The 13,831-nt window shown below is 43.4% G+C and overlaps 1 protein-coding gene across 1 annotated transcript in view; it reads right to left on the bottom strand.

The window, feature by feature from the left end:
- Positions 1 to 277: 277 nt before the first annotated feature.
- Positions 278 to 13,831, bottom strand: part of stim2b (stromal interaction molecule 2b) — a 53,627-nt gene continuing 40,073 nt past the window's right edge. Inside the window, exons 3-12 of the mRNA XM_026162156.2 lie at positions 11,968 to 12,079; positions 9,657 to 9,768; positions 8,262 to 8,377; positions 7,966 to 8,143; positions 6,795 to 6,972; positions 5,977 to 6,138; positions 4,342 to 4,442; positions 3,401 to 3,639; positions 3,112 to 3,301; positions 278 to 895 (exon numbers count right to left, since the gene is read on the bottom strand). Of these exons, the coding sequence (XP_026017941.2) occupies positions 280 to 895; positions 3,112 to 3,301; positions 3,401 to 3,639; positions 4,342 to 4,442; positions 5,977 to 6,138; positions 6,795 to 6,972; positions 7,966 to 8,143; positions 8,262 to 8,377; positions 9,657 to 9,768; positions 11,968 to 12,079 (2,004 nt within the window). The 3' untranslated portion in view covers positions 278 to 279. The remainder of the gene's footprint in view (positions 896 to 3,111; positions 3,302 to 3,400; positions 3,640 to 4,341; positions 4,443 to 5,976; positions 6,139 to 6,794; positions 6,973 to 7,965; positions 8,144 to 8,261; positions 8,378 to 9,656; positions 9,769 to 11,967; positions 12,080 to 13,831) is intronic.

Consider the following 13,831-nt stretch of genomic DNA (forward strand, 5'->3'; position numbering starts at 1 on the left):
GACCTTTGACCTTTTCGCTGACTTGACCTTTTGCAGGTTTCCCTGTGAGTGACTAAATAAAAAAGCATTGTTGAAAAATAAGGCTATCAGCCTGGGGAGGCGTTTAAAGGCACCCAGGCTGAGCTACATTCCATCTTTGATGACGAAAAGAAGAACTTAAGAGAGAAAATGAAATGTTTTAGCTTACAGTGACGTCCATTGTTTTAATATTAGGGCTAAAACAACTTTTTAAGATTTGATTTTCTCTCTCACTCACACACACACAGACACACTCAAGTTTTATTTTTTCTTTTTAAATATGTTTTTGATTTTAGAGGACGTGCGCCTGATTTTCTCTCCGTTGTCGCAGGAGTCCTGGGAGGACGTGCTCTGGAGCTTGTAATCCCTTCCCAGACTCCGGCCCTCCGAGTCCAGGGAGGTAAGAGACGGGTGGCGCCCCACATTAGGCAGCATGCTTGCCGGCAGCTGGCCGAAGCTGTAGGACTTCTCCAGGATGCCGTTGTACATGCCCTTGCCCGTCGGAGAGGTGACGTTCCCCAGAGGTCCGCTCTGGGACTCGGGTACGATGCGGGTGAGGTCGGGCGAGCCTCTTTGTGCAAACTGATGGTGCTCCAAGGCCGGGGAAGGTGAGGTGGAGGGCGGGCCTGAAGGTGTGGTGGCCGGGGTGGGAGGCAGAGGAGGAGGCGTGTCCCTGAGACTGCTGCTGCTGCTGCTGGTGTGGGTGGTGGAGGTGGTGGATGCAGGGCGCTCTGCGGTCTGGGTGAACAGCAGCAGCTCCTCGCGGGAGATCTTGCGGTAGGGGATCTCCGAGGCCGCTGAGCAGGGGTTGTGCAGCGACTTGCGGCCCACTGAGCTCAGAGAGTCTGTGTCGGAGCTGCCCTCCTGAGACGCCTCCCTATTAAAGGAGAGCAGACAAGGCTGGTCACAGACTGATAAACAACACTGAAAAACATCTTCTATGTGTGCTATTTTAAAGTTAGCCTTTCTCTAAATGCGCCTGCATCCATGTTCAGTCACTTCCCCTCTCTGCTGCCTGATCACCTGATGGACTCATTGTCTTTGTCTCTGCTCTACGACCGGACGACACGGCACTGAATCGCCTTAAATATCCACTCTCTCGTCTTCCAGCGATGCTAAAATCATCTGAGGAAAGGCGCTCCTGAGAACATTCTGTGATCCTGGATCAGACGCTTTTATTTGCATTTTTGCATTTTCCTAATGACAAATATTTATTGCCAGATTTAAAGTGAACATCCCAGCACATGATAGAAACTCCCCGTCACCACCACAGCAGGTGGTGTCGGGGGTTTCAGACCCCAAGAACCGAACCGCAGACGGATGTCGACGTTGTTTGAGTGCAGAGTGAAGGTCGGGTCTCTTACAAACTGTCTCTGACAAAGTGAGAAATATAAATCAGATTATTGGCTCCCAGCTACTACCACCTAATGGAAACCCCTAAAAGACAAGTCAGGTGAGCCGAGTTGGTGTTACTGGGAAAGAGGTTGTACAGAGATGCTGCACCCACAATGTCAGAGTGAGTCACTAAAGAGTTGTGACTTTTTTCCTTCTTGTTATTTTTTATTAATTCTTTTATCAGTTAGAGATAAGAGAAAATATTTATTGAACACAGCCCGTCTCTATCTGGGATGTCCAGCCACCGTTTAAGACGTACCTCGACTCCACGTCTGTGACACAAGTTCAACTTTTGGAACCATTTTTCAGCCGTAACTAAATGTTGAGGACGGTTATTCAGCGTAGAAATGTCTGCTGGGATATCACATGTTGGTGTATTATTTCCTTTCCTTGATGTTACAATTCCACAGTCCTCATCTGGGATTTATTCTCTCTCACAGGAAACATAGAACTTGAACTCCCTGTAACACTTTATTTTGAAGTCCAGGCTTTTGTCCTGTGACCTACCGGCATCACTACGTAGCACATGCACCTAGCATGCACGCCCTGATAAAATAAAACAAGGCGGTACCTCACAGTCTGCCACAGTTACTTGCTCTTTGGAGCCCCTACTGCTAACTCTGTATCCGCCTCAGAGAACACAGAGCAAATGTTGTGCTTCTGGCTGCCCTCCAAATCCATTACTAAAATCACTGGTGCTCGCATGTTGCACAGCTAATGTGGCTTGTATATCCACGGGAGAGCTCTGAATTATAAAACAAAACAAACAATAACAGCAACTTTTAAGACTTTAAACACTATTTGGAACCAAAAAAATAGCAATTTCAGCATTTCCAGGTCTATGGACATAATCTGCAGTTCAAACAAACTTTTCTGTATCCCACCGACGTTTGACGGCTCATTTTGACTTCTGTGGTGAATCTTTGTGGAGGCTAACTGAAGGAAAGTAGCCGACACTGTTGCCAGCATTCATGCTTGACCCTCAAGTTTACCTCTTTGGTACATTCCTATAGTTTCAGCAAATATATGAGAGTCTTTATATTTGACAGTATGATTGTTTTTCCTTATATTAATGTGATGATTGTTATTCTCTCACTGATAAATTCAAACGCTCCGGTCAAAAGCAGCCAAAAGTCCACAGGAGGAATCTCAAGTACTGAACAGGTGGACGTGAGAGGTGTTAGGTTACGACCTAACTACAGCGTAGATTTGACACAGAAGTTTAAAACTCCTGTAAAGTATTCTTCCTTCAGTCAGGCTCAGCCTCTACCATCAAGTCTCTCTAAATGCAGCTGGACAGGTTCTGAGTTATTTTGCTGACAGACAAATAATCCTGAAAATGTCTCGAGTTTCACTGAAAACTTCAGCGAGGCCGAGCCGCTCCTTTGCTCTTGGTCTGTCCGTGGTTCAAACAAAGGGCTGAATGCTGTGATGTTGTTACATAACCAAACTAGATTTTGCTAGACCCGCTGACTGATCAGGGCAGCTGGGGTATTTTAATGAGGTGCTGAACAGAGGTCGGAAAAGAGGTGCTACGGCAACTAACAGCAGAAGGAAATGTATGTATTTGAAACTTTAGCGCGTGAAATCCTATTCTTAGGAGCTAAAAATGAATGAAGAAAGTTTGTAAAATGTTTCTCTTTTGAGTCCTTTTGCAAACTAAAAACTACACACACACAAACACATCGCCACACATACCCCCTTCGCTCAGAGTTGAACATGATAACGTCGTCGTCCGCCTCGGGGCGATAGGAGAGGGACGAGCTCGCCATGGACAGCAGGTCTGGGTCTGCAGACATCAGCGAGGACTGCGGGGAGCTCAGCAGGCTCCGGCGGGAACGGCACATGCTGCTGTTGCGTGTCAGTGCGGGCCGAATCAACGTAGTCCCTGGAGGACGAACGAGGAGAGGCAAACGGAGACGTCAATATTTATGCCGTGCCACTTTTGCGGCTACAAAGCGTCGGCGCGCTCTGCCGCCTCGCTCACCTGTGAACTGTGGAATGATGGGAGGCGTGTCCTCGTCCAGGTCGTCCACTCCTCCCGCGATGGGGTAGGGGGGAACTGAGACTCGCGGCATCACCACCCAGCTGTGGTCTGAGTAAAGGCTGGCGGTCAGGCTCGGCAGACCCGAATTATTGACCACAGGGAAGCCGCAGAGCTTCTCGATCTGCTGCCAGCGGTGGAGCCGCTCCCTCAGGCACGCCGTTACCTCCGACAGGGCTTTCCTAATATGAAGACGAACGAATGAATAAATCAGACTCAGTTAAATTAGAAAAGCATGCAAACACTGAGCTTATTCTGCTTCAGATTACCGATCAACATTCCCCAGTCAGACTCAGTAAGATGCCAACTTTGCTTTGATCCATCAGGGTTTACGGATTTAAACTTGTGTCTAACACTTTCGCTCTGTTCTCACGCTTGATCTTCCTCTTTTGAACACAGATGAATTGTTTACCTCAGTGGCGCTACCTAGCTTCTCCAAGAGCTCTGAATATATTAAATACATCTCATTGTGTTTATCGACCCATGAACGTAAAAGCTTTATGTGGTAAAAAAGACAAAACGAGCAAAAAACACACAAGCAGGCAAGAACTCGACACTGTAGAGCTGTTTTTCTTAAATGCATTGAGCGCTCTGATGGCTCAAACAAAAGTATTTAATCCCCACACAAAGCAAAGCTGCCAAGGATAAAGTCGTCGTTGGTGTAAAAAGGCACGGAAAGCCTCACCGACTGTCTGTACTCCTGACTGCCAGATCACACCTGGCTGAAACAAATCCTCTCTTCCCGTGTTTACTTTTAGCTGTTGAATTACCTTTATGATCACGTCATGAAGCGTGCAGCACCTCTGTTATAAATGCCTCCTTATAAATCTATATCAGGTGATATTTCTTATTGTAATCTGCACATTAGAGTCTGTCTTTCTTACTTTGCTTCTAGTATCTTGTGGTCCACCTCATCCAGTGACGAGCTGTGGGCTACGTGAAGAGTCCCAAACACAGAACCTCTCTTCTTTTTTATTTTCTCTGCCTGAAATGGGGAAAACATAGAGTTACTTTGGCTGGAATTTCAGCTTCACATAAGCTGAATTTTCTTTTTAATATTGATAGTTCAGAACAACCATCATCTCAAAGGACTTTATACACCATGTGATGTAAATACACACCCCAGACATGTGAGAAAGAAAAAAAGATGACATTTACATCAAATTCTGTTCTTAGCAGTGAGTCAGAGGAGCTAAAGTTAAAGAAGCAAGGCTGGGATGGTTTGGACATGTGCAGCGCAGGGATAGTGGATAAAATGGACAAAAACGGACCACAGAAGAGATTCCTGGATGTAATGAAGGAGAGATGCTGTGACAGAGGAGGATGTTGGGGATAGGATGAGACAAGCTAAAGGAAGCAGCTGAAAAAAGAGCAGGAAACCGATTAAGAGAAGCTAATATGATAGAACATAAACTCCCTCCCAAGTTTTTGTTAAATTGAGTGGAAACAACAACAAAAAAAAACACACAGCATCTTTACCTAAAAAGGCTGATCACTGCACTAAATCTTTCTCTGCTGTAAGCCAGATTAATGTAACTGATGTAAACTCATTCACTGATGTCTATTTGCATCTAATGGAGAGGATCTTCAGCTCCAGTCCATTATGAGCTTCTGCCAGACGCAGGTGACAAAGAAAAACGTGCTGAATCATTTGGTCCTATTTCTTCACTATTTACCAGGCAAAACATCACAGAGTAGTTACGCGCCTGCTAGGATGCAACGCACTGCTGAGACTTCAGTGCTTGAGATGAAGTACGGTGGCCCTGAGAGGTCAAATGCACTGCAGCTCAAAAAACCCACAAGCAAATAGCTAGCAAGCGTTTCTGGGGACACAGTGACTTGATGGATCAGCTGTAGAACTGACAGAAACCAGAATGTGACATATCGCACTGAGACACGCTTAAAAGAAGCAGAGGATTCATTAGTGTTGTTGTGGGCTAGCATGCGCTTCAATCACATGATTTATATAATACTGTAGATACATGTTTGCTATTAGCTGTTTACTGTTAGCTTGTCACTTCCTCAGCTGGTCCGTCAGGTTATTGTCGCCCCAAAAACACGTTTTCTTTCACGTTTTTTTCCCCTTTAGCTTTTTCTGATTGCTGGTGCTTTCTATTTGAACTCTCAGGGCCACTGTAATAAAGAGATATACAAAAGTCCCCTGGTGTAATGGTAGTAGTTTAGTAGTAGTAGTAGTGTGTCCTGCTCAGTCAGATTTGCAGTTCCATAATATAAATGGCTTTTTCTCCCCAACATCATTCCTTTAAGTAATCCAAACAGGCAGCAAGACCTTCTTTTAATGTTTTAAAATCTCTGCCAGTGCTGATCTTTTAGTAATTTCTAAACGTTAACACTTCATGAGATGTGTGATATCATGCCAAATCACAGCACGTAACCTTTGGAGAGCTTAGTGGTCACATCCTCACAGCAGCAGCTTCTGCTCTCTGTCCAGCACCTCGTGTCCTTCTCGTGTAATCTTTTGAGCCTTGGCAATAACCTATCAAAAGTTAGCCGGTTACCTCGTCTTTGGCGACGCACAGCTGATTTTCGGCGCTCTGCTTCTTGATGTTGTAGTATTGAACTTCCACTTCGTGCGTGAGCTGGAGCCACTTCTGAAGAGCTTCGGGCACCGAGCGCTCCGACTGCATCTCCTTCTCCGCTCGCTTCAGAGCTTTCCGTACCTACACGGGGAAGAGCGCGATACGCGAGAGGCCAATCAGATTCGCTGCCAAAAAACAAAACAAACAAACAAGAAAGCACCCTTTCCCACAGGATATCGATCAAACGCATCAGTAAGCGAAGGTTAGCGTTCAGCGAATTTCAAATGAACTCCATTTACTGTTTAAGTCCTGCGTTCGCCGTGTGTAAATGAGCCCAATCCTGGCTCGCCTGCACGGAGAGAACTCATTACAGAGAGATATATCGGTGCTGTATTTCCATGTGAGGGGAAATGAGGCAATCTCGAGGATATGCAAAGTAGGTGTTTTATGGAAGAAATGAAAATTTAATGCGGAAAATATGAAATTAATCCTTTCATTTCAAGTTGTTTGCGCCACAGTAATGAATACATTTACATCCGCATATTGCGATGTCCCAGATTTTCGCCTCTATCCCTTTATTTCATGCTCTGAATCGAATATACAATTCAGTATTTACATAATGATAATAAATGTGACTGTTGTATATGTGAATACACTGGATATTCCTTATGGCGCCATAGAATCTGAAATTACATTGTAGCCAACAGCCAATAGGAGCAGTTTTATGGTTGTGTTTCCCTCACTCTGACTAACAATAAATCTGTTTGCGAGCAGGACTCCGGGGCAACGAGCCGTACCTGTACGAGCTCCTCCTCGGCATATTTGAGCCGGCTCAGCTCACATTCGGCGCCCTCTCGCAGCTCTCGGAGCCTGTGAGCCTCCTTCTTAGCCCCGTCAATCTCATCCCTCATTTTCAGCTCGAGGTTCTGCTTCTCCACAGCAACTGTCCGGTTCTCTTCTTGAGCCTTTTCGAGCCTGGAAGAGGACGGGAAGGATACACGGTGAGGCGGAAACATGGGAACACGGGAACAGAGGAAAGTCGTGGATGTGGTGACGGAGGGGATGCAGAGGGTTCGTGTGGTTGGGATGGAAGGTTAGAACACAGCCAACTGAAGAAGAAGAAATAGGGGTATTTGTATGCTTAGAAGGACTTTATAAGTACTGTAGGGCAATGAATTCCAAAGTGTGAGCTGGAGCCCAACGGTGGACCGCATTGGTACTGCAGGTGTGCCAAAGTAATAACAGAAATCCACTATATTTAAAATATTTATTTATATAAAAAGTGGATTAAAACTGGTAACAGGAGGTGGTTAGTTTGTGATATTACTCGTTATTCGGACCTAAATTGACTGATTCCTATTGAAGTTTGTGTCCCAGCAGCAGGTGACCTTAAAAAACTTTGCCTATTACTTGGTACCATTAGGAATTTATAGCCAAGAGCCTGTGTTGTTTATGTTTTTGGAATAAAATCACTTATCACTTTCTTCTGTATTTTGATTAGAGTGAAGTTTGGCTGCTCTCCGTGGGGTTTTCTGGTTTTTAAGTGGGCCGTAGCACTCTTGCCTGTGGGAATAGCTGCTGTAGGCGGTTTAAGTTTTACATGATTTAAAAACAAAGTTTGGATTTCACCCGCTCTAGATGACAAAGAATTAAGTACATCTTCATGTTTCTCTCTGATTTTCTGAAAATTGTTTCATGGTTCAGGCTTTAATTAGTTAAGGGTATAGTTAAGGTGTTCAACTAAGGTGACATCGTTGTTGTATTGAAGTCATTGCATGATGAAAACAAGTGATAACAAGTCTTTAAGTGATACAAAGCCAGGACAGATAGAAGAACATGCCTCAGCCCATAGCGGTGTCACTGCTAACTGCTGCACCACCGTGCTGCTGTTCTCTGTGAAAGGAGAGCGGCAGCACGTGACCATTAAATCAGTGTTTCATTTAAGTCTAATACACGTCCCTCTCTTACCGACTCTGCAGGTCTAACAAGCTTTGCTCAGCATGTTGCAAGCTCTCCAGATCCTTCATCATCTGTGAGATGTGCACCTTGCTGGACTTGTTCTGCACGTACGCAAACCAGCAGCCCCCGACACCAATCACAATGGACACCATCAGGACGAAGTCTTTCATCCAATTATGTTGCGGACCTGTGCGGGGAAGGACGAGCAGGAGAAAGAGTGATGGATTCATGCATTCATACATTTTCTTTAAGCTCATTTTCCACTGATATTCATGAAGTGTGATGACACGCGGCTTTATACTTACGTAGCGGGGGGCCGAACAGCACTGCATCGAGCGCCTTTAGGTTTAGTTTTTGTTTATGCCGCTGGTCTAATATCTTCAGCTGCATCGACATAAACGACGGTTCATTTGCCGCTATTCTAAAACGGGGGAGAAGAAAACACAGGACTGAATGCTAAACAAAGTTTTCAAAGTGAACTAAAACTAGATGTGGCAAAAAACACATTTTAAACATCATACAAGAATTGCTGTTTGTTTTAGTCTTTGTCAATTTGTTATCTGCACAACATTAACGATACAATCAGAGGGACACGTGATGCACATGTTTATTGAGACCGGGGCGTTCACATGAGTGTGAAGTTGTGTTTGCATTGCAGTTCTTAAACATCACACAAACACACTCTGCATAAAAACTAAACCTTACACAAGCAGCTTTAAACAACAGGAACAGCCAAAGCCACACTGAGCTGAAGAGAAACATTAAAAATGAAATAAAATCAATACAAACTACAATGACTCTGAGTTCACATGACCTCATCCTAACAACACAAACGTTACCCATTACAACAGCAGCTCCTAACAACGACTCAGCTAAGTAACATCACACTAGACGAGAAGACACAACACGAAAACAGCAAAAAACTGCAGTTTATCTATTGGCCACTTAGCCCAGCTTGTTTCCCCATAAGACCCCCATGTTAAAAAGCATATTTACAGCCAGATAAACAAGACAGCCTTGACCTCCATAGATAGCTTCCTCCCTTTATGTCTATAACTTTTTGTTTGAATTTATCTGGATACTGGAGTTAGAAATAGCTTCGATTGACAGGTGGGCTGACACGGGCATGTGCAGCTAATCAACATCTGTGTTTGCACTACTGGTGCCTGTTAGGGTTCAGTTCCATTTCGCAACAACAGTTACCTTAAAGGTCGTCTTGTAATTATTAAACCCTGCCTCTCTCTGTCGCAGTGTGTCTTTGGGCCCCTCCCCTCACCTCTTTTTTGAAGCCGGGGCAGCAGATACTTGCTGTATCAGAGTTTCCTTCCTGTAAAAATGGAGTTTTTCCTTCCCACTGTCGCCAAGTGCTGCATCTGACTGTTTGGATTTCTTTTTAATATATGAAGTGCTTCGAGTCAGCTGTTGTCATGAAAGAAGGGCTCTTAAGTTGTGCTATTATTGGCTGTGTTGCCTTTTACAACCAGCAGTGGGCAGCATTGAACAGACTAATGAAAGCTAAGGCTGCTTTCAGATGCTGTAGCACAAACAGTGTGTTCAATAGAAGCAAATGACAAAAGAAAAGACTCCATTTACATGTGTCACACTGCAAATTCCCACAGATGTTGTGTCATCATGTTGTTGCCCCAGGAAAAGAAAAAAAAGCAGAGCTGGTACGTTTGATTGCGTCGTGCGGTACTGACCGAGGTAAAGTGTTCCCCGTGATCCGGAAGTCCCGGAAGTTCTTCTCATACTGCGGTAGCTCCACCGACTCCTTCAGCCACCACACCGTGTCCTCTGTGGTCCAGTTGTGGACTGATAAAAACAAAGAGGGGAGGAGAAAAATGAAGATGTTTTTGTTATCTTTGAAAGCACACACACACAGATCAGTAACTAAGATGATTTACTGCTCGTTATCTGCTCCTCTGCATTCCTCCAAAATTCCCCAAAGCACGACAGCACTCTCAGTCTTAAGCAGGTTTAAGCATCAAAGTTAAAAGCACTCGTTGCACACAAACCCTCCCTGTGTGACGGGTAAATGAGTATATGTTTCATTACCAGGTTGAGATTAATTGCCGTTGCATCATTTTGCTGTTACGGTAAACACACTGGCATTTATAATGCACAGCTTTCCACTCTTATTGAGCACTCGAAGTGCGATTACAGCACTTTTTAGGGTTCGGTGTCCTTTCCCTGGGACACCTCAAAATGCAGACTGGAGGAGGCTCTACTTTCTGGGCCGCAGCCAGTCCCAGAGTTATGTTGGGACACACACTAAGTTTGTGGTGACTAAATGAAGAGATGTAACGGTGGGAAAAATGATTCAGGATAAGACACCAAGCTTCAGGCTTTACCTACATTTTATTTTACCAAGACCCATGAAGCATTCAAACAACATAAATCTAGGAAGTTTATTTTTTGCTTCAAACATGAGTGCATGTGAAGAACTTGTTCTAAAACCCAGTTAGCTGCACAGATACATCAGCGTGATAAACAAACAGGCACAAACAAGCTGAGGAAGACAGACTGTGGTTGCAGATAAGCCACATATGTCACGGGTTATAAAAAAGGAATTAGAGAGGAGATGAGACACAGTGGCGTAAACACAGCTTCACTTTGCCATTTACAAGGACATTTCATCAGGCAAATCGTTACTTTTTTCTACTGCCCCTGAGAACCTGATAATTACAATATTACAAATAAAGGATGACTGAAACGACTCAGAATTTCAGCTGGGTTTCTTGAATGGAAGTGCGTTTGCTTAAACTCTCATTTCACTTTCTCTACGTTCTGCAGAGTGAGTAAAAGCTCACGCTTTGTTTTCTTTGAGTAAATGTCAGTAGATGTTTGTTCGCTCCTTCAGTCCTGGCTTTTTGCAGAAGTCCGTCTGACGTCTCAGAGAATCATGAAGTTGTTTAAGGTCACTTTTGACTTTAGCGCAGTCATCTCAAAAGAAGAAGGTTCTGGGTATTATTATATTACCAAATAAAGCACCAGCGCTGCTATAGTAGAAGTAGCATTTCATTCTCCGTAGCGGTTTTGATTATGAGTATTAGCTACGACGCTGTGAAACAACAGTATGTTGTAACAAAAACATGGTTTATTCGTAACCACACTGCTCACATTCCTAAACTGAAACAGCAACTTCTCCAACTGGTGGAGGTCACTGTCGACTAAACCCACAAGCATCAGATTGCTTAGTGAGCTTGAAACTTCAGACGTCACAAACTACAGCATGTATTCAAAACTGTTATTATACAATACATAAAAATGAGAATGATTAAATCCAAGAAGGCTGCTGTGGAATCTGCGATTTGCAATGCATCATGGGATGAGGAGTTCATTCCTATGTACACCGTCATCTACTTTCAGCATATTTTTAATTTCTTTCTTTTTCAAGACTCGGTTCGAGATTAAAAAAATCTTTGCATAAGGCTTTTATTAAACATAAAGGATAAATATAGATGTGTTTTATCCTGTCCCCCTCCCCTCATCCACAACGATGGCAGATGGCTGCCCTTCCCTGATCCTGGTTCTGCAGCAAGTCCTTCCTGTTAAAGGGAGTTTTTCCTTCCCACTGTCGCCAAATGTTGCTCAGTTGTCATGTGATTGTTAGGGCTTTCTCTGTTGTTGTGATTTGGCACTATATCATTAAACTGAATTGAATTTAAATGAATTTCTGAAACAGGAAGCTCCAGGAGTGAACATGCACGACTACTGTTGAGTGCTATAAAAACAGACACTTGTTTAGGGATTGCCCCCCCCGGCTGTCTTCCTGTTTCCCTGCAGGAAACTGGTATATATCGTCTTCCCGATAAATAGGTTGTTTGTTTTTTTAAGTGCTTCCTTGTTTAACTGCTCACTCCCTGTTATCTCCACTATAATTATAGTACAGGTATCACTTATAGCAAGCCTCCCTACATGTGTCAAAGTACCAACCATCTCATGCGGGACAGTTATGCAGATTTTTGTGTTTTTAATGACATTAATTCAGTCGACCTGCTTGCTTTTTACCTTCAGAGGTTTTCCAGCCCCTCCACAGCTCCTCCACAGTGATGTGCTGGTCTTCACGGTGCAGGTTGCTGTGTTTGTTGGTTTGCTGCTGCTTCATATCTTCTATTATGAACTAGGAAAAGAGAGAGAAAGACAAGTGAGTTTCAACAGATTTTCAGAATCATCCTGATGGATGTATTTGTAGGTTTTTTGCAGAGAACATTTTAAAACAAGTGTTTTTCACTAAGATCTCCAGGGGGGATGCAGATGGCTGTGCTTGTCTTTGTATGTCCATGTGTGGTTTTGACAGAGGGAGCCGCAGAGAGTTGGCTTTGCCTAAAAGTCTGGATTTGGATCACACACACACACACTTTGTTTTTGCTCAGCTTTCTTCCTTTTAAGGACTTTGAAAGGAGAAACAGACCCATGGCAGAGGCGCCACTTCCACCTGTGTGTGTGCTTTCAGCTTCCAGCTGTCCTCCTTTGGTAGACTAAAACTAAAAAATGCCCCTGTGGAGTATGAGCTGTAGCAAACAAACCCACAAAGAATTGCCAGAACACCGGTGGCATCAACAAGGATCATGGCTGACTACAAAACACCTCAAAGCACTCATCTTGGAACAATATTTGTATGTGTGTGTGGCCTTGGCATTGATGTAAAACCTGATCTGCCATCTAATTCAAACCTCGTTGTTTCTGATAGGTAATTAGCCTTTTATATCACACAGCAAAGCTCGGTCCTATTGCATCATGCTTACCTGCAAACGTGACGTCTAAAAATTGCTGTGAGTGTTTCCTAGACTCATTTGAATAAGGTGTAGAGTTGTTTTGATAGATTTAAGGCAATATCAAGAACCACAACAACACATTTACAAGCTATCTGTATGTGACAAACACCTAAAATCTTGTAACGGAACAGAAGGACTGTGCACTTCTTTTGTCCACCGTCTTTTGTGTATCGCCTGTTTTGCATCAAAAAAGTTGGAAACAAGTCACAGAAAAGGTCTGTTTATAATAATGAATGTATAATAAGTATTTAATAAGTGCTTTGACCTAATAAAAACAGTCTCTGAAAATGTCCTGAACGGAAAAATCACTAACCAGTTTTCTTCAAATGAACACACACACTTGGTTTTCTTTCTAGTTTATATTTCGCCATGATTTGTCCCTTTTAATCTGTTTCTGAAAAGACAAAAAATCGACCTGAGCAATGCATGAATGACATGTTATTATTCATGTACCTTTCCATGTACAAATATTTGTCCTAGGAAGCCTTAATGTGATGCAAAGTATGACCAAATATCAAAGTAATCCTGCAATCCCCACCTAACTCTTTATTTCCCAACATAATAAAAACATAAGCTACTGGTTCTATTCAAATCTAAAAATTAATAAAAGAAGCATCTAACTTTATGCAGGTATGTTAAGCAAAAACACCCTTTTTGTTTACGCATGCAATCAAGTTTAGATTAAGAACAGCAGGAACAGACACGTCTGCACCTCGATGCAGTTAACTGCAGTTAAGGGACAGATAAAGAGAAGCTTATGCAATTAATAGTAAAGATGCCCGAGCTGTAGAATTAAAAGTTCCTGAGTTTTCAGCTTAGGTGTAATCTGCAGGGAGCTCAATATACTGTTCGCAATTCTAGAAAAACTGTCTGTACATGTCTGAGGTAAATAAAATGAACCGCAGGTTCAGAGCGTCCTGACGACGGAGCAAGAAGCACAAAACTGCCCCACCAGCAGCAGCAGCAGACAATGGTACTTCTAATCACGTAGGACTGAATGTTTGAGCAGCAGCCGAGGGTGTTTTGACATTTCACACAATTATGAATCAATGAGCTTCACATCTGACTTGATAAGGATAAAACAGCACACCCAGTCT

This window comes from Astatotilapia calliptera, chromosome 3 (assembly GCF_964374335.1).
Source record: "Astatotilapia calliptera chromosome 3, fAstCal68.1, whole genome shotgun sequence".
Taxonomy (NCBI): domain Eukaryota; kingdom Metazoa; phylum Chordata; class Actinopteri; order Cichliformes; family Cichlidae; genus Astatotilapia; species Astatotilapia calliptera.